Source organism: Apodemus sylvaticus, chromosome 7 (genome assembly GCF_947179515.1).
Source record: "Apodemus sylvaticus chromosome 7, mApoSyl1.1, whole genome shotgun sequence".
Taxonomy (NCBI): Eukaryota; Metazoa; Chordata; class Mammalia; order Rodentia; family Muridae; genus Apodemus; species Apodemus sylvaticus.
The window spans coordinates 70,976,873-70,997,316 of record NC_067478.1 but is presented as its reverse complement, the minus strand read 5'-3'; the positions used below and the strand labels follow the sequence as shown (position 1 = coordinate 70,997,316).

Sequence of the window (20,444 nt, the reverse complement as noted above, 5' to 3'; positions counted from 1 at the left end):
CCCCCTCCCTCCCCTCTGTCATCCCTTTGTCCTATCTCTGTGACCATGGCTGATTGAGGGGTGTCAAGCCCCTCCTGCCATTCTATATTTCCATTCTGTCTTTATAGCCATACCCGCAAAGCCATAGAGCAGAGAGCGCCCAGGCTTTGCCGACAGCCCACCGTGCTGGTATAAATGCATGGAGACACCTCGGCTTCCCATGCAGGTGCTCTGCACCTCTGTCAGAGGCAGAGGAAGACAGCAGCAGCAGCAGCAGCAGCAGCAGCAGCGGTGGCCATGGAAATGCGCACTAAGGACACACAGGAAGGAAAGCAGGCCCTCCCATATGTCACATGTCACAAATCTGCCCCCTCACAGGCTCATCCTTGGGAGCCTCTTAGGGATTTTTCAAATGACTCTACGTGCATAGAAAATATAAAAACCAGGGATGTGGGAAGTCGTCAGGACTGGACTGAGATGGAACCCTCACTGGTCCTTGCCAGCGTGTCCTCTTTCCTCCTTTATCCAAGCTCTGGAGGGTTTGCAGTCAGATGTTAAGAGATGTAAAAAGTTAGACGGAGATTTCCCTCAGGACCAGAAAGAGTTAAGTCTCCCCTAGCCTAGCCAAGAGGTAGACAGGAAAGGTGGGTGAGCTGAAGGGGGAGGCGGGGAGAAGGCCCAGGGGAGGGGGTGTGGGAGAGAGGTGGGGGCAGGAGGAAGCTTTTAGCAGGTGGGGGAGTCTTTCAGGATAATGGCTTTTCCTGGCACAGCTGACTGACTCCTCTGGGCCTTGATGAGAATCTAGAACAGGAGCTGGGGGTGGGGAGAGCCTTCTGCTTCCTTCTGGGATGAAGGTCAGGGATCAGGTGACTCCTGACCCAAGTCCCAATTCTGCACTGTGATCTTGGCACCTGGCTGAGATCTAGGTCCATAGGCTCTGGAGTAGCTCAGGCCTCCCAGTACAACCTCAGAGCCCCGAAGTCCTAAGACCTCCTCCCTTTCAGCTGTCTACAAGGATTTAGGCTCCTTTCTCTCTGTCTCCACAGTGCTGGTGCCTGTTTTCTCAAGCCTCAGACCTAGTCCAGTCTCAGCAGGATAGGACTGGGGTTCGGAGCAGAGGAGGGGTGCAGCAACCTTGAGCCCCAAGCTGTAGGAAAATGTAATCTCCAACAAGGCCTCCACCTCCCCCAGGGTGCATGAGGAGTGTGTCTGATAAACGGCCGGTCCCCGAGCCTGAATCACCTGGGGCTCCCACCCCAGCCTCGTGAGCAGGGCCAGGGCCAAGCGCAGCTGTGAGTGGGAGGGAATGAGGAGCTTCTTGTCTTTTATTTTTCTTCAAGGTCACAACTTAGGGAAAATACAGTATCTGCTTCCCACGGGCTGCTGCTGAGGGTTGGAGGTGTGGACAATCAGCAGACATGGATGGAAGCTAAGGCACACACACACACACACACACACACAGACACACGACATGACACACGTACACACGTGTGTGTATGCACACATACACGAAATGACATATATGTACATATACATTGTTTCAATTTGTATGCCCCACTATATACCTATTCTCTCCCCTGACACTGACCCCACTGGGTGTATGTGCATGTGTGTGCATGTATATATGAATATGCACATGTATGTAGAGGCTAGAAGTTGATTGAAGATATCTTCTATCTCCATCTTTTTTGAGACAGGATCTTTCAGAAAAGGCTTGGCTGGCCAATAAGGCCCCTGCATCCTCCCGGCTCTGCGTCCCCAGCACTGGGGGCCCAGGCAGCATGGCTTTTTACTTAGGTCCTGGGGATTGATCTGAACTCAGGACCTCATGACCCTGCACTTGCACTTTACTGAGCCACGCCCATTCCTCTCCTCACTTCCCTGGCAGTCTAGCTTCCCGCTGCCTCCACTGTTCTCCAGGCCCACCAAACCTATCTTCCCCATCCGCCCCACAGTCCTTTGGGCCTCACAGTCCTTTCAGAACTTCCGTAGGATGAATAGAACCAAAGTAATGTTCCAAGAAACTCGGAGAAGGAAGCACTCAAGCAGGCTCTAAGAATAAATGAAGGACAGACAGATCTTTAGATGGGTACGCGGCAGACCAAAGGTTCTGCTACCCTTCAAAGTGGCCCGCCATGATTCTGTTGATGGCTCACCTGGAGCAACTAGGAAGACAGGTTCAGACTAGATGTTCTTGAGGTCAGCTTCCAGGACCAGGCGATCCCCCCACCCTACCTCACAGCCTTCTAAAGTCAGCCCTGAGCCAAGGACACCAGCTTCTTCATCTTCTAGGAAGCAAGTGGCAGCCAGACTCCCAGGCCTCAGGCCTCCTAGTAGGCATTTAGCAGCCTGCAGACCTCTCGCCAAGGTCAAGGAGGTACAACGCTAGCCTCTAAGGAGAGGGCTAAGGGCTGCGTTCTTATCCCTGAACTTACCTACCATAGCTGGCAAGGGGAGGTGCCTGGAGAGGCAGGGCTCACAGGGACGTCCCCAGGAACAGTATCCTTTCCACAGGGAAGGCTGGCAGATTCAGAAGTCAAGAGCCAAAGCGGCAAGTCACAGGATGGGCATGCTTGGCCAGTCAGGTGTTTGGACCTCCCGAATGAGCCCTTTCTGGAGTTCTCTTTATTCCAGACCCACACTCAAGGTCCTAAATCACATAAAGGAAGGGAAATCCCTGATTCTTTGAACTCTGCTAAGGCCTGTGCAACTGCTGGGCAAAAAGCCGCACCCAGGGAATCCTTAGAGAGAGGGGGGCTGATCTGAGGCAGGTAGAGTCCAGCCCAAGGGCCCTTCTCGTCCATCTCTCCTTTCAGACTTAGTCTGACAGTCACACCTCTGTTTTACTCATTTCTCTTCCGGTTCCAAAGCTGTTCAAGTCCTGTGGACTCCCAGATAACCGGAGTCTGTCATGTAGGGCATAAAAGAGCTGCTATCTTCTGCAAAGTGATGGGCTCTCATCTTGAGTTTTATTGATTAATTGCAGACTAATGAACCATCACTAATTGCTGCTTACACCTGGTAGGCCTCTGTGCTGTTTACTAATTACACCTGGTAGGCGTCTGTCTTGGTTAGGTTTTGTTAGTCTGACATAAACTCAGACATTCCTGGGAAGAGAGAATCTTAAGCACTTTCCACTGTGGGCAGTGCCATCCTTGGGCAGAGGGGCCTGGGCCGCATAAGAAATGCAGCTGAGTAAGCGGGGGACGGCAAGCCGGGGATGGCAAGCCGGGGACAGCAAGCTGGTAACAAGCATTGGTTTTTGTTTAAGCATCTGCCTTGACTTCCGCCTTGGCTCCCTCTTGAGGGACTGTGACCCGTAAGCTGAACTCTGCCATTTCTTTTCCAAGTTGTCTTTGGTCATCATGTTTATGGCAATGTGGAAGTAGGCTAGGATAGCCCCACTCACAGAACAGCTGACTGGAGCCAGGAAACTATAAGCTGGGTGCTGGACTCCCCTGCCAACAGGAACCTAACTCTGCCTTAGTTTTGGAAACAAGAAAGAACATCTGGCCAAGCCAGAACTGTTTAAAGGTCAGGCTGGGTATGATGGTGCATTCCTGTGATTCTGGCACCGGGGAGGAGAAGATTACAAGTTCGAGGCCAGCCTGGTCTAAATAGCAAGTTCTAGGCTCAAGGATTCATAGTAAGACCTCATCTTAAAAAGCCAAAAACTGAGCTGCGAGGCCTGCCTGTGCATTGTGTGCCGCGCACTGGAGAAAGAGCCCTTCCTGCCCCGCTGCAGCCTCCTCCAGGCATGCCTGATTCCGCTGGGCAGCATTGCCCCCCAGGCTGTAGCTCGGGAGTCTGGTGCCCTGGAGAGAGCTCGTGCTGTCGGGGAATGAAAGCTCATCTCAAACTGAGCCCTCAAGGGACATGTGCTGAGCTGATGTGGGGAACATCTGGAAAGAATGCTTGTAACTCCAGCCTAGGGTGGAGGTGTCTCAGGGTACCCCCACTTTAACCACCGCCACCAGCTGTGTTTACAGCTCTGGGACATAGGGAGGTTCTCACCGAACAAAAATTTGGAGGCCTTGAGCCTCATGAGTAAAACCATATGGCTGGGGCCTTGCAGGATCATGGAGTCCAGGGCTCACCCAGGTCCTACTCTGAAGCCTTGTCTCTTTCCCCAGGGGCATCCTCCTGGAAGACGAGGAGCCTTGGTCTCTGCTACAGTCAGTGGTCAGATAGGGCCTGTTACCTTTATTTGTCCCACTCCACGGCAGCCCATCCCCCAGTCCAGTCCTTCACTCTGCAGGGCCTCAGCCTTCTTGCCTACTGCCAGGGGTGGGGCTGGGGTGGGATGGGGGCTAGGGGGTGGGGTGGGGATGTTACTTCCTTCTCAGGGCCCTGCTACTGTGAGTGTATGGGGACCTGGATGGCGGGTGCTTTGAACAGGACAAAATGACACATAGGGTCCCCTTTCCCCTCGAACTGTCCCTCAAGTATGATCACTATTATTGCTAGTTTGGCCAAACTGCACCCCACAGTTGCTGAGGCAGGTCGCCTATGAGGCAGCCTCTACCTTCTCTGCTTAGGTGGTTTCCCTCTGGAGTTCCTTGGCCAAAGGCAGGGCAGGGAGGTCCCAGGCACAGGCTAGGTCTCCAGGCCGGTCACTGCGCCTCTTTGGAAGGCTGAATTAGGGCTTTGATGCCAATGGTCCTCTTCCAAGAGGGACAAGGGCTACATAAAAGGTCGGTGCAGCTGGGAGGTTGAATGGACGTTGGGTTTAGGAATCCTGCATCCTCACTTGGGGACCTATTTGCTGTGTGACCTCAAAGATCCTAGAAATGCTCTGAGCTTCTGGAAGACTGTATGTGAGATGGGACCTGAAGCCTACATACTCTCTGGGCACATTTGTCATTTACTTCTAGCATCCTTTCAAATTAGCCACAAGGACAGAGCCAAGATCAGGCTCAGCGTGGGCCAGGGTCAGGGCTCAGTCCTAACTATGACTGCCTGGCTCTGAGCTGCTTCTCACCCTTAGCCCAGCTGAGGCAGGCCTGGCCACATGCACAGAGGAACCACCCAGGCTGGCTCTGTCCCCACTCATTAGCTCGGGGCAGCAGGCAGCCAAGGTAGCAGCTGCCAACGCTGGCAGTCCTTCCCCAGACTTTGGCCAGGGATCAGAATCTGTAGGCCATCTCCTAGTGCTCCCCCATCCGGCCCACTAGGGCATCCCCACCTGTCAGGATCACTGCCTTCCTGGTCCCTGCTGGGCTGTGACTGACAGGTTTCTTTGTGCCAGGCTGGAGATAGGTGCTGGACACTGGACAAGTTAGGGGAGTCCTGGGACCCGGGCACTGACCCAGCAGACCTGGGTGTGGAGTCTGCCTTGTGTAACACAGCTAGGGCTCTAAAGAACAGAGGGTTTCCAGGCTAGAGAGCAAGCCAGACTACCAGACTTGTACCAACATGAAGGCCAAAGCTCATATCATGTCCATGGAAAGACTGAGACTCAGAAGGCAAGGGACTGCTTGGCAATCACACCAGGTCGGGGCAGTGAGCCAGACTCTGGTTCTCCTGACCCTAGTTTGACATCTTTCCACTGCCCTGTGGCTTTTTCTGCTGGGTCTCATGTGCCCAGTGTGACTGATGACTGAGGACTCCCTTATCCTGTGTCTTGCATTAGACCTGCCAACATCACCCAAGGTTCTTCAAATGCTCCATGTGAGGTGTTCAGGCACAGAGAGGTGAAGCAACTTTCCCAAAGTTGCACAGCAAGTGAGAACACATCATAGCCATCCATCCATCCATCCATCCATCCATCCATCTATCTATCTATTGTGTGCTTCTGGCTTCCTACATTTTGTAATAGGGAAAGAACAGTGAACAAAAGACTAGCGGTTGCTTGTAGAATCAGTGGGACCTGATGAACAGCAGTGAATAATCCCATAAAGACAGAGATGTGGAAGTCTAGAGTCCAATGGAGGACAGAAGCGGGAGATTGCTGGCCTGGGAAGTCAGGAGGCTCTTCTTTGAGGAGGTTGGAAGAGGAATGCAAACCCTTGGGGTAGAAGGAAGCAGTGGTTTTGAGAGAACTGGGGGATGTCCATTATGGTGAACAAAGGTAGAAAAGGGGGGTCATGCTCCTGAGAAGTTGGAGGGGCTCAACCACGATGGGCCTGGAGTTCTCTCTATCCTGGGAGCAGTAGGGAGACATGGGTTGCTTTGGCACTTTGGTGCCATAGTAGAAAGGGACACCTGACTTAGGAGGAGGTTGGCAAAGGTAGAAGACTGGATGTACCAAGAGTAGGGGGGTAAACAATACAGTGGCCTGCCACGAGGTGGAGACCTGTGGTCAAATTCACCAGATGAGTGAGGAGCTTTGGCTCTTAGACACAGATCGGATATGGCAGGATGTGATTCTTTTTTGGTTTTTTGTTTTTGCTATTTATTTATTTATTTATTTATTTATTTATTTATTTAATGTAAGTACACTGTAGCTTACATAAAATAAGCTGACAGGTCTCTTTGTGCCAGGTTGGAAGATAGGTGCGTGCATGCTAAGCAAGCAGTCTGAGAACTGAGCTTCTAACCGGAACCGATTTGTTAGTGTGACTTCTTTGGGAAAGTATCTATCTATTCAGGGGCTTTGGGTGTGTGCCAGCCTGGGTGAATGAGCTGTGTCCATACATGTCTGTGTGTGTGTGTGTGTGTGTGTGTGTGTGTGTAGCTGTCTTCAGACACTCCAGAAGAGGGCGTCAGATCTCATTACAGATGGTTGTGAGCCATCATGTGGTTGCTGGGATTTGAATTCGGGACCTTCAGAAGAGCAGTCTGTGCTCTTAACCACCGAGCCATCTCTCCAGCCCAGGTTGTGATTCTTGATATCAGGATAGCAATGAGAAGACATGGAGAGGATTAGGAGTGTGTAGCCGTGGAGGAGACTGATGGATTTAATGCTGTGAAGGGGACATGAGGAGCAAGGTCAGAGAGAAAGTGAGAGTAGGGTATCCTGGAAGCCAAGAAAAGAAGGGGCTCCAAGACAGTGAGTGGTCACCATGGACCAGTGCCGCCGGGAGACTGTCTTACACAGGATGTAGCCCACGAGGGACTGAAGAAAGAATTGTTGCCCTGGAAGTGGGTGGGATTGGAAGGTGGCTTGGACAGAGACTGGCAGAACCACAAAACAAACCACTGGGCTAGGCAGCTGTGCCTGGGCTGACTGGGGCTACTGAAGAGCGAAATGGCCTGAATCTTCTGTGGCTCCCACTAATGGACAGATGAAGGAGTAGCTTGGAGCTTCCTGCCATACCTACCACCCGGCTAAACACCGGCCTGCCTGCCGAGAAGGCAACAAAGCCAAAGAGGACAGGAGACTGAAACAAGGATCCCAGAATCCCCATCTGAGGTGGGCCAACATGGCCGTGTGGAGCAGAGTAGGCCAAGCTGGGTGACTAAACTTACATCAGAGCCAGGGTAAAAATGCTTAGAGTGTGGAGTTACATATGCATGCGTGCGTGTATATGTATTCTGGTCTTATTGATGTATAATTGAGAAATAAAAATAATGCATGTTTGGAGTGTATACCATGATTTGACATACCTACTATGAATGATACTAGGTAATCAAGTTGACACACCCACCCTTTCATGGTTATCCTTTTGTGTGTATGTGGTGGAGATGCTTAAGATTCACCACATTTCAAGTCTATAGTGTAAAATCAACTATACTTGCCATACTGTATAGCAGATCCCAAATGTATCCACCTTGTAGATGGATGTTTGACCTGACAGACCTCTCTGTTTGACATCTCCCAATTTTCTCCATCCTCAAACCCTGGCGCTACCCTTTAACTCTTTGTTCTGTGAGTTCAACGAGATTCCAAAGTAAATGAGATAATGTGATATTTGTCTTTATGTGCCTGGCTTATCTCACTTAGCGTAGTGTCTTCCATGTTAGAGGAAGTTACACATGGCATGCACACGTGTGTGCATGTATGAATGTGAGCATATATTATAATTAATTAATTAGTTAATTAATCACGTCTGTGTTCACAGGGTTGCGTGGCGCATGTGCCACGGTGTGTGTGGAGGGCAGAGGACAACTTGTGGGAGTCAGTTCTCTCCTTCCACATGTGGGTTCCAGGACTGAAGTCAGATTGGCGGGCCAGCATTTTTGCCTTCTGAGCCATCTCAAGTGCTCTAGTGCTGGCTGCCTCTTACCTTCCTGGTAATTGCTATCTCAACAGGTGCAGGAGGGATGACCTTCAAGTTCTAATTTGCAAGTCTGTGGGGATTAGTAGTGTTGGCTTCCTTTTCCTATCTCCATAACTGTCTCCCACTTGTATGCCTTTTAGTTTACTACTTTATTTATTTATTTATTTTTTATTGAGACAGTTTCATGCAGCCTGGGCTAACCTTGAATTCACTATGTAGTCAAGGATGACCTTGAACTTCTGATCTTCCTCAGCAGCCAAGTGTTGACCTTACAGGTGTGCCCCGTCAATGCCGGGTTTACATGGTGCTGGGAATCAAACCCCGGCTTTGTGCGTGCATGCTCAGCAAGCAGTCTGAGAACTGAGCTTCAAACCGGAACCGGTCTGTTAGTGTGACTTCTTTGGAAAAGTATCTATCTATTCAGGGGCTTTGGGTGTGTGCCAGCCTGTGTGAATGATCTGTGTCTGTAACATGTATCTCTCACTCTGTGTGTGTGTGTGTGTGTGTGTGGTATGATAGTGTTGGTGCTTGGGGATCAAACCCAGGGCTTGGTATATGTTAGGTAAACACTCTACCACTGAGCTGTATTCCTAGCCCCCTTTGCCTATTTTGATTTTCTTTCTTTGTATTTTATTTATTTATTTTTTATTTTTTTTAGACAGGGCCTTGCTGTGTATCCCTGGCTTGCCTGGAACTTGCTTTGCAGACCAGGCTGGCCCGAACTCTCTGAGATCTGCTTGCCTCTGCCTCCCTGAAGCTGGGATTAAGGTTGTGTGCTACCACAGCAGGGCCTTTTAAACATGAGTTGATTTTCTGCTCCTGGGATATGTAAACTCTCCATATGCTCGGGGCATCAACTCCTCATTCGAAGCATGGTTTGCACACGCTTCAGACCATTCTTCTTCTTTATGTTAGTGATAGCTTTCCTCTGCTGTACGGAGCTTTTCAGCTTCTTGTCACCCACTTGTTTATTTTGCTTTCATTGCTTATACTTTCAATGTCAAATTAAAAAAAAAAATCATTGCCAAGACCAATGTAAGGATCCTAGGGAAAACTGTTTACTCCTAGATCTTAACAGTTTCAGATTTTACATTTGAATGTTTATAATTAAAAAGAAACATATTGAAATATTCATATGAGGAAAGGCTTTAGTGGACTTCTTTATTGTATGCTTTAGTGGACCTCTTCATTGCAGATTCTGTTCTGTAATCAGACCCGGGAAGGCATCAAATCCTTTCTAGGGTTTAGGGACCAGCTCTAAGGTCTCGGGAAATCTTGGTCCCCACTCTGGGATTTCTACCTGAGGCTTGGGGTTTGCACTGAAAGTCATCTCTGGGTCCTGGCAGCTGGGCCTTCATTTCCCAGAAGCCCTCCCTTCTTCTTTTCATTTGCATCTCATTAGCACCACTTGGAGCTGCTGGCAGCTCAGCCTGGAGCTCTGGGACCAGGCTGTAGCCTGGCACAGGCCCTGCTCCCATCTTGGAAGGGAGAGTAGGGATTGCACACCTCCCACTTTCTACCAACAGGATGCGCTGAGCCACTGGGTCAGAGGGACTAGGGCGTTCTGGGCTCTTGACACGCCCATCCAGGCTCATGTTCCCTAGGCTCCCTTCCATGGCGTGTTCCCATAGCAACAGGGTGATGGTGCAGGGGTCTTTGGAGCAACACAGCCACCCAGCTACCCTCCCCTCCACAGCCCAGGCTGGGTTGGTGACAAGCAGGGCTTCAATCTCCTGAGATGATCAGTGATAATTGGTTTATGGAAATAGCTAAGAAGGGATGCTCCCCGTAGAAACCAGCCTCCCGCCAAGCCAGCTTTCTGCCACCTGTCCTCCCCTGGTTCAGAAACAGAGCTGGGGGAGGGGACGCCAAGAAGCTAGAATGGGGCTGGTGGGGTTTTTCTAGGGAAACCGGGCAAGACTGGCACCTGTTGTTCTCCGGCAGAGCCTCCATGGCCGCTTTCCCTGTGGGAGAGGAGATGTGAGAGGACTGCTTGTCATCATAGCCAGGCTTTTGTTTATGTGGCCCATTGGTCTGTGCGCATGTTGGGTGCACTGCTGGAGAAATGGAGAATGAGACCTGGGATCTGCAAGGAGCCTCAGCTCTGGGGACAGACAAGAAACACACGTGTTGCCATGGTGAGGGGCATGGACTCTGGGGGCTGCCTGGAGGAGGAGTGCTTTGAAGGTGAAGTGTTTTTTGTATTTATTTATTTATTTATTTATTTATTTATTTTTGAGACAGGGTTTCTCTGTGTAGCTCTGGCTGTCCTGGAAGTCACTCTGTAGACCAGGCTGGCCTCGAACTCAGAAATCTGCCTGCCTCTGCCTCCCAGAGTGCTGGGATTACAGGTGTGCACCACCACCGCCGGGCTGAAGGTAAAGTTTTAAGGTTTGTGCATGTGAGGGCTGGGACAGGTATTTCTCCAAAGGGGCCGAGCAGTGGGCGGGAGGTACCTGAAGCAGGCAGGCAAGGGTGCATGTAGGGAGGTGTCAGAAGGAATGGTGGAAGGTCGCAGATGCCGGAAAGTCTGCTTTCTAGCACAATGCTAACGTTCAGCCTCCAGACGTAGGGCTGGCTGGCTACCATCTTGTCCCATAAGCTCTTTGAGGAGAACTGAGGCTCATGAGATGGGCAGAAGACACAGTATGACAGGTCCTATCCACCAGGGTAAAGGAGCATGGGCAAAGAGCGGCTGGGTTTATGCGTTGCACTAAAGGACTAGGCGCACCAGGGCAGAAATGACTAAGAAGATGCAAGGGCCCACAGGGGGGTAGCTACAAGCAGCAGCGTGATCTCTTAGGGCCCCCAAAGCCAGGAGAGGCCGACTCCAAGTCTTTCCATAAGAGGAGAGTGAGAACTTGAGAAAGCTGCATAAAGATTGAAGTAGGCAGAAAGCCAGTGGCAGTAGAAGTCCTTCCCCACCCAGGCTCACGGTAAGTCAGTGATATGTAAATGACCAGGAGAAGGGTGGTTAGCACCTGCTGAGTTTTTCTGTTTGTTTTTCTAGCTCTCACCCGGTCTTCTGGGTGTTGTTTCTCTTTCTAACTATGTGTCCCTAGTTGCTTCAAAAGCCTTGGAACTCAGATCCCTGCTGGAAACACTCCCAACACAGCCTGGACATCACAGGCAAGGGCCTTGCCCCTGTGAGATGAGGCCCTGCTCAGCCCTGGCAGCCACACAGCAGGGGACAGGACAGGTCTCTTGCTTACACCCACTTTCCAAATGTTCATCAGATGGTTTCTGTTCACAGACCCATCCCCAGCCCTGCCCAGGCTCCCCCACTACTTACACCACCACGAAGGGCCACGGTTCAGAGCCATCTTTGCAGGCAGGAAGGTCGGTAGCCCCATACAGAGTGACCGTGACAGTCTCCTTATCACAGGGAGCCAGGTAGTTGCTGTCAGGATATGGGCCCTGGGAGGTATCCAGGTGGCGGTCCTGTGGTTCTTCAGGAACCTGTGGGATGAGCCAGGGCTAAGTGGAGTCTTCTGATGAAACATTTCTCTTCACTGTTAGTAACTTCTACCAGGCAGGTCAAAGCTTTTGACAGTATAATTTACAAAACAAAACAAAAATCATGAAGAAATTTCCTAAAAACCAGAGATGGTGGTGTGTACTATGGCCTCAAGTGGTGGAAGGATTAGAAGGACCAAAAGTTCAAGGTCATCTTTGGCTCCTCCAGTTTGAGGCCAGCCTGGGCTACATGAGACCTTGTTACAAAACAACGAATGTGTCAGTGAGTTGGCTCAACCCTTGCCGTGCGAGCCCAATGGTCTGAGTTGGATGCCAGGAACCGTGGCAGGAAGAGAAAACTGACTTCTAAAAAAGGTTTTCTCTGATCTTCACACGCGTGCTGGGCATGCATGCTCTTGGACTCACCCAGATATATACAATAGTAAATAAAATAAAAATAATATGATTGGAAAATACAAATTTTACATTTCAGACAAGTCTGTGATTTTGTGTTGAGCTGTGCTCACAGACAGTCTTGCCTGCAGGAGACTGGATGTGGCCCATGGCCCCAGGCTGGATAGGCCTGACTGAACAATACTTTTTCCTCTTTGTAACATCACCCTGCTTCCCCAACTACAGAAGCCATTTTCTTCTCACACACTGCATATCCTTCAAGATTTTTCTCATTTCTTCCTTAGCCTTCGGTGTGCCCCTTCCTCAGCAGAAGTCAGCTCTCTCCCCCTTAGTTTGCAAGCAATCTGTCTATCCGCAGGCCTTGCTCCTGCATATACCTCTGTCTGTAACTCCTCCGTGCCACATGCTCCTTGGGTCCTAGTGACCGCTACCTTTCTTCTTTCCTACCTTTACCTCACACCACCTGTGTCATCTCATATCGAACCTATGGGACAATGAGGGCTAGGACCTGACAGGAAGCACCACTGTGCCCCACCCTCCTGACTCCTAGCACAGGAAGAGGGGGCAGCATGGCTTAGCCTGAGGTACATCTAGAAATGCTACTTCATTCAGATTCTCAGGATCTTGGTCCTGCATGGATGACCACAGCAGAAGCCATAGCTCCCTTAATCATCCCTAGCACTCCCTCCCCACCTCAGCCTTTGTCCTAGTATTTCTATCACCTGGGTAGCTCTCTTCAAAACTACAAACCCTGTGTCCCCTGCCCCATCCCTCACTTGCTGCCGGCTGTGGTCCCTTCCTAACAAGTTGTCTCATTAAGAGGTGAGAACAGAGCTTCCCAGCCCTAGGCATGCCAGCTCTGTAGAGACTTCTCCTCTTCCTCTGACTGAGGATTGAACCTTCTCCCTCCCCCAACAGGACCCAGGAGGGCCTGTCACCATCTGCAGAGGTGTTGATGAGAGTTACCTCCCCCACCACACACACACACACACACACACACACACACACACACACACACACACTTAGCAAGGGTAGGTGGGAAGAAGGGGAGCCCTGCTAGTGGAGGAGAGGAGTTCTCATAGACCACTGCCTCCCCTAGATCAGAGGACTTCCTTCTAGTGCACTATCCTACTGTGTCCCACCATAACCAGCAGTCACCCAGTAGGTTTGTTTTTCTGTTGTGGAATAGGAATAACAACAGCTGACAAGCCAGGAGACCTAGGTCTTAGCACCTCTGTCCTTTCTGAGATGCTCGCTCCCTTCAGAGCTGTTTCCCTGCACATAAGTGGGAATGTCTAGAGTGATTTGTGACTCAGCTTTTCCAGGGCTTGGTGTGACTAAGGTTCCCTGAAGTTAGGCTAGGAGAGGTAACTGATGTCCCTTGTACTGCCAGACGGACACCCTTGATGTTGCTAGTGCACAAGCCTGCCACGGCACTCCGGGGATACAGAAGTGGGGGCCCCTTAACATGACACTTGTCTAAGGGCTTCCCTGACTCCTTGGCAGACCTTCAGGTCACCAGGCCTCGGCCAGGTCCACAGATTGGATGTCTCCCTTCCCTGTCTCCATACCTCCCTCTCAGGACAGACTTCCAGGAAACCTAGCTTGCAGAGTTGGGTAGGAACTGCTTGTGCTTCACTTGTGTGCTGACTGTTAGTCACCTCCTGGTGAAGCCTGTAGGCAGGTACCCCATGGGCATGCTGGGCCTAGGGCCGGAAAGGCTGGGCTCAAGGTTTGGCTTTAGAGGGGATACGCAGTGAGCTAGGGCTGCCAGTCTTCACCTTTGCCTCTGTCCTTCCTCATGGGTCCCTGCACCAGAACCAGTGTGCTCTGCCTGCCTCTGCCCCTGGTCACATTGAAGAATTTGTAAAGGAATAGGATATCTATATACTGATACCAATACTGATACTGATACCTATACCTACATACTAGGTTACAAAGTGAGGAGAAAACAGAGTGAAACTGCTGACCCTGGGCAGAGAATCGTTTTCTATGAGAGCAGAGCTCAATGCTCACCACAGCCTTTAGGCCCCACTCTCCCTCACCCATGCAATGATACTAAGGTGCGGAAATCAGCAGACTACAGTCTCACAGACTATAGACAGCAGGCTGGTGGTAAGCTCAATTCCCTCAGCAGCCCCTCAGGATTTGAGCCCTGGGAAGGCTTGAAGATGCTGATCCCAATGCCGTGCCCATCCATGCAGGTAAACTTGTCCTCCACAAGCCATGGCTAGCCGGCAGATGTCCTTGGGAATCCCAGAATGCTCGTTGCTCGGGGCAGCATTGGATGTGTGAGGGAGTGTGAGAACAGGAGGGAAGGAGCAGCAGACAAGACAAGGCTCTCAGGGGTGAGAGGTGGGGCACAGTTGGGGGGAAGGTGGAGAGGGCAGGCTTCTGCCAGAGACCGGATGAAACAAGACTCCTCCCCCATCCTATCCCCTCTTCCCAGCAATCTGGGAAGCCATGGGAAGCTAGGAAGCCCAGATCTCTCTTCCAGAAGGGTCCACACCAGCTAGAGAGGCCACACTGAGTCTTCCAGAGGGGCGCTGGGCTCTGAGGGTCTGGTGACTCCAAAATGCCTTTTGAGCAAATTATTAGACTCTAGCAGGTGTTAGACTTAAAAAATGGTGTCTCAGGCCAGTGCAATGGCTCAGCAGGTAAAAGTTCTTGCTGCATAAGTCTGCTACCTTGAGATGGTTCCCATAAACTACATAAAAATCCAGATGAGGGAGGGGACGTGAATCTATAGTCTTAGCACCACTGAGGCAAGATGGAAGGTGGAGACAAGAGAACTCTCTAGAAACTCACGGGTAACTAACCTGGCATGTGGGATGGGCAGAAACAAGAAGAAAGAGCTTGCTTCAGAACAAGATAGGAGAACACCAGTTCCCAAAAGTTATTCTGTGACCTCCGCCAGTATGCACGTGTGCATGAGCGTGCATACCCCCACCACCACACACACAGGTAGCAACACATATACACACACAGGTGTGCATACACACATACACACACACACACACACACACACACACACACCACCTCCACCATCACCAACAAAAACAGTACTTCACAACCTAGCTTTGATGGCTGACCTTGCCTGGGCACTAGGATAGCCTGTAAGGCCCCTTTGTATTGAGGGAAAGGGCTCAGGATATGAGACCTTTCCACCCTTTCCCTGCCTCCTTGCCTGGGCTCATTTCCTGGGTTACTGTGCCTACCCCAGGGCTTGTAGCCTCAGGATTTACTGATAATGGCAGAAGTTACAGTGCCTGACGCACTAGCGCCTTTTCTCATGATGACACAGGCGTGAGATGCAGCTCAGTGGGAGAGCACATACTTATTACGTGCAAGGCCCCAGGCTGGCTTCTCAGCTCCACAGAAACATATGTAAAAGGTCAGAAACCACGGGGGAAAATAACTGGTAGGCTTGATTACAGTTTTCAAAAATTGAGGCTGGGGAGCTAGCTTGGAGGTAGAGAGCTTGCCTGGCATGCACAAAGCCCTTGAGTTCAGTCTTCAGTATGGGGGTGGGAGGGGAGGGGGGTTCTTAAAGTGCACTCCTAACCAGGCTCGGTGGCTCATGCCTGTCATCCTACCACTCTGGAGGCAGAGGAAGGAGGGTCACCGCAACTCTGAGGCTTGCCTGGTCTACATACTGAGTTCCAGGCCAGCTAGGGCCACATAGTGAGACCCTGTATCAGAAAGCAAAGAAAGAAAAGAAAGAAAAAATGACAAACAAAACAGAATTAATGTTTCTAATGCACTAATAGTACTGGAATTTAGAAATATTACTCCAATAAAAACGTTACAAAATGGCCAATGAAACAAAATGAGGGGGTAAGTGTGGCAGTATGGCTCAGCGGGTGAAGTTCTTGCTAGCACAACCTTATCGAGCACCTACTATATGCTGGGCATTGTATTATACAGCAGGATAATATTATATTATACAGTAATAATCAAAATAATCTAAGAAAATAAAGAGCAAAAACCTGAAAGCTATCTGTTCCAGGGAATCTGACACCCTCACACAGACATGCATGCAGGCACCCGCGCACAGAAAATTAAATAAATCTTAAAGAAAAGAAAAGTTACTTCAGCAAGCAGAACAGTTGAGGCACTGGAGGGGACACTGAGCCAGGCAGAGGCAGAAAGCGGAGCTGAGGGGAGGTCTCCAAATGCTGCAGACACCCCCTCCCATTTGCCACAGGCATTTCCTCTACCCTGCCTCCACCCTCCTAATCCAAGACACTCCAAAAGGTCAGAGCTGACTTTAGGGCCCCAGCACTGGGCTTGTGCAGGGTGAGGAGGGGGTAGATTTCAGGTCCCTGGCACCCACATAAAATCTGGGTACATGGCAGCCTGACTCTGTGTTCCCAGGGCTGCGATTGGGGGTGGAGGGTGTATAAGGGCACCCTAGCCAGACCAGCCAATCAGTGAGCTCCAGGTTCGGTGAGAGACTCAGAGTCAAAAAAATACAGGGGGTCGGGGAGGGGGGAGTGACAAAGCCACTTGATGTCTGTCTCTGGCCTCCGTGCACACACACGGCACACATCAGAGAAATATGAATATATGCTATTGTGAAGGGGCATCCTTAGCAAGCACCTGTTGCCTCTGGCCTGTCCTTGTAGGTAAATGACACAGTCACAGGTTAGATTTTGCCACCAAATGAAAAGGGGAGGTATGTGAGCCCTTTCGCTGAACTGCTGGCATTCCTGGTTCTGCCCCCCAGCCTGCCCCCGTAGGCGTTTGCCATTCTCCACAATTCTTTACTGAGCACGTACTCTGTCTTATGCACTGTTCTAAGTGTGGAAGAGGGAGAGATACAGCAGTGATCAAAACAGACTCCCCCCAAACCCCTGCTTTGCAGAAGGTCAAGATCTGTGTTCAAGACAAGGGTAAGAATGAGGTGAGAGGAAGGGCAGGGACACCCACAGCTGAGGACTGCATGGAGTCTGATGGGCACTATCAGTGGGCTCTCGGGTAAGGCAGGCCAGGTCAGCCACCACCTTGGGGTACTGCATTTCATCTCCGAGAGCCTCAGAACAGAACATCTAATCACAAGCACTCTCGTCTCGCAGTGGTGACAGAGGCCCAGAGAACCACGCTTTGTCTCCGTCAGTCAGCCTCACAGCCTCACCTTTGTCTTCTGTCGTCCCATCCTCTTGGGGGCAGAGTGTTCGCTTAGCAATCTTGGGGGTTAGTATCGGCCCTGGGTTTGGGCAGGCGATCAGTCATGGGCCTCGCCAGCCAGCAGGTCCAGGTGCCTTGAGTCTTTACTCATCAGCGTGGTCTCACGATGCCACACACTGCTCTAGGGGCTGGCCTGGTAGGGGACGTTGAGTGGGAGGATGCAACCTGGATTTTTCTCAGAAGTGAGAGATTCTGTGGGTGGAGGCGCCTTGGAGCATTTGGGCCACGGCCAGCTAAGCAGGGAGTTAGGGAACTGACTGCTGGCAGCCTCAGGAGGGTGAAGTGGGGTGATCCTTATTCTGCCCAGTCCTGGGAAAGTACAGAGTTTTCCATTTAGCTGGATCACCTAGGCAACACTGTATGACATCACAGGACAGAATCAGTCACCCAGATGCAGTGCAGCAGGGTGGAGTCAGAAGCCCTCCTCTTTTTCCCCTGAACTGCCCGGTGACCAGTCCCTGCTATCCTGTTCTGGGTGACTGTGACTGGCTCACCACACTGTGTGTCCAGTCCCTTGTTCCTATCACAGCATAGAAGACTCACTCACTACCCTCAGAGATGTTACAGCGAAGTTCCCTAAGTAGTCACCTAGCCTTGTTGGGTACTTGATGTCTTCCTTCTGCCAAGCAATAAGCATTGGCTTGGGGAGATGGCTCAGTCAGGAAAGTCCTGCCTTGTAAGCATAGGACCTGAGTTCAGATGTAAAAAGCAGATCATGCTCGCATGCACCTGTAGTCAGCACTGGGAAATGGTGGTGGGCAGATCCTGAACTCACCCGCTAGCCAGGCCAGTGGGGGAGGCCCAGGCGCAGTAAGAGAACCCACCTCTGGCCTGAGACTGAGAAAGAGCCCTGACTTCAACCTCTGCCTCCCACGAGTGCAAGTGTGCACATGCATGCCCACCACGTGCACACAACTCCCCCTCACTCTCACCATGAACATGTTCACATACGTGTATACCACACAAAGTAATCATTACAAAACTCAAGGGGTGGTAGGACGATGGGGACGAGGATGGGGAAGGGACTGGAACACACAACCTTGGTGACACATTTTAAAAAAGATTCACTAACATTTTTATGTGTATGTCTGCATGCACAGCTGTGTGCCACCTGTGTACATGGTTTGCAGCGGCCAGCTGGATGCAGTGGCCAACAAGAGGACTCAAGAAGACAGATGTGGTTCAAAGTCAGGCTCTATTCCTCCTTGGATCTTCCCAGCCCCAGGGGCAATCTACCAGTACAAATCCCAGGACAGTGTCTGACTTAGAGACCCCAGCTAGACCTCCCTTCTCCTTCCCCTTAGTGCCCGGCTCCGATACCATCTCTGTTTCTTTCCCCGTCTGCTGAGCGACAGTGTTGGATGAGATAGGAAACACAGGTGGGGTTCTTTTTTGGAGAAAACCACTCATAGCTGTGTGACTGTAGGTAAAATATTAACCTCTCTGGGCTTTAGTTCCTTCCCTCACACGATGAGGAATCAGGGTGGCTCTAGGAATGGAATGAGACAAAGATAAAGTGTCCGCGTGTTCATCTGGAGCTCGGACTTGGTCCTGCCTCAAAGGCATGGGCTAGAGAAGTAACAGGTGTCTGCAGATGCTAGCCGGATACGTCTAACCCAGCGGCCCTCACACCCTCCCCCAGATACCCTAGCCCCTGCAGTTCCATATCCAGGCCTGTTCCCGTGGCCACAGCACCCCTACCCCCTTCCTTATCTGTGGGGTCTCTCTCAGGACCCTCTGTCCAGGAGGTTCAGAAGGAAAGCAGCCTCCTTTGTGTATGGAAACAGTTGCCTCAGTTTGTGTAGTGGTGGGCAGCCCTTACGCTGTGTTTAATCCTCTCGGAGAGAGGGCTGGGGCCTCAGCAACATCACCATTCCTCTCTAGGTTTTTATTTTGACAGCTGTCAACTAAGGCAGCTCCCTGAAAGCATTAATTCCGCCCAGCCCTGATGGTGTATACAGTAGGCGCCCCCTTCGAGGCTGAAAGAAGTAAGACAGTGCAAAGATCCGGTGCTCTGACCCAGTGTTGATTCTGTAATCATCTGGCCAAGCCTCCGGGGCCTGCCCTGACCTCATCACCTAGGAGTCTGAGGCTCTGTGTTTCTGTGGAGATCTTTGGCCTTTCCTTTGCTTCAGTTATAGCTTCAAAGGATCATGTGAGGCCGGTTCATATTCTCTATTACAATGTTGCCTGAGTCTATGTTTTAGTCCCTGCAGTCACTCTGTGCCAGGGACATCCTGCTAGGGTGGTCTGTGGTTCTGGCCTGTCTTCTCCCCACCCTCTGTCTTTGGGGAGGATGGACTGTTGGGTCTCTTTGTAGGATATCCTGGTTCTTCTCACCCAAGAACCTGAAGACAATGGTTGGACCACTTCCTCCTCAACAGCTCTGGTAAGAGGGCAGGCTACCATCGTGCAAGGCAGTTTGAGTCTTTGCTATTGTCACTTAGGATGTGGGTGCCTCTCATCTGAACCCCGCATCCTTTCTTCCTCTTTTCCACCCTGCTCTGTACCCCAGTAGGTGATTCTCAGCTATGCCCACACTGGGTTCTACTTAGGTTGGGCTTTCTTAAGGTGCCTGCAGGGATCTGGAAAAACTCCATCCCTGTGGTGGGTTGAATCCTTCCACCCAAGGCTACCCAGGTTGCTGTTCCAGAAAGCTGCCCTTTGGGTTAAGCTCATGTTCCAAACACTTGCCTTTTAGGGCTGGGGTCACAAGGATGACTGATATGACAATCCTACCTTGTTCCTCTGAAACTGGAGGCCGCTGCTCTGGGAGCCCTTCCTGTAGGCTTGTGCTCTTGCCTGAAATCCTACATCATCACCACCTCCCTCCCCTGGCACCTCTGTACATCCTGGCACTTAATGAACATATGGTATGAGTGGGGGCTCCGGCCAGCAGCTCTGGGAACACTGTCTCAGTTAAGCCTCGTGTTATAATCCTTCTCACTCTCTTTGCCATGAGAGACAGGTGCTCTAGACCTGGTCAAGATCACCATCTCTGAGGACAGAGCTGGGGTTTGAGTCTAGGCCTGATGGCTGGGACTCTGAGCATGCGTGGCAAGGCCTGTTGCCTCCTCCTTTCTTTTAGGAGAAGGAGTCACATTCCTATCTCTCTTCCAAAACCAGGGTAACATGGGTGGGGTTAAGACCAGACACAATCACCTGTGGGTTGTTTCTGTTGTTACTGTGTTGTGCTGGTGGGGATTGATCAGAGAGCACAGAGGCAGACGCTCTACTACTGAA

At 51.0% G+C, this 20,444-nt stretch overlaps 1 protein-coding gene across 3 annotated transcripts in view; it reads right to left on the bottom strand.

Moving 5' to 3' along the window:
- Positions 1-20,444, bottom strand: part of Ccdc33 (coiled-coil domain containing 33) — a 96,121-nt gene that overhangs the window by 61,818 nt on the left and 13,859 nt on the right. For 2 of the 3 annotated variants that reach the window (XM_052188202.1, XM_052188203.1), the window contains exons 1-2: positions 17,149-17,404; positions 11,434-11,600 (exon numbers count right to left, since the gene is read on the bottom strand). In XM_052188202.1, coding sequence (XP_052044162.1) covers positions 11,434-11,600; positions 17,149-17,169 — 188 coding nt within the window. In that variant the 5' untranslated portion in view covers positions 17,170-17,404. Of the gene's footprint in view, positions 1-11,433; positions 11,601-17,148; positions 17,405-20,444 lie in introns of those variants that run through there. The other variant, XM_052188201.1, reaches the window with a different exon arrangement.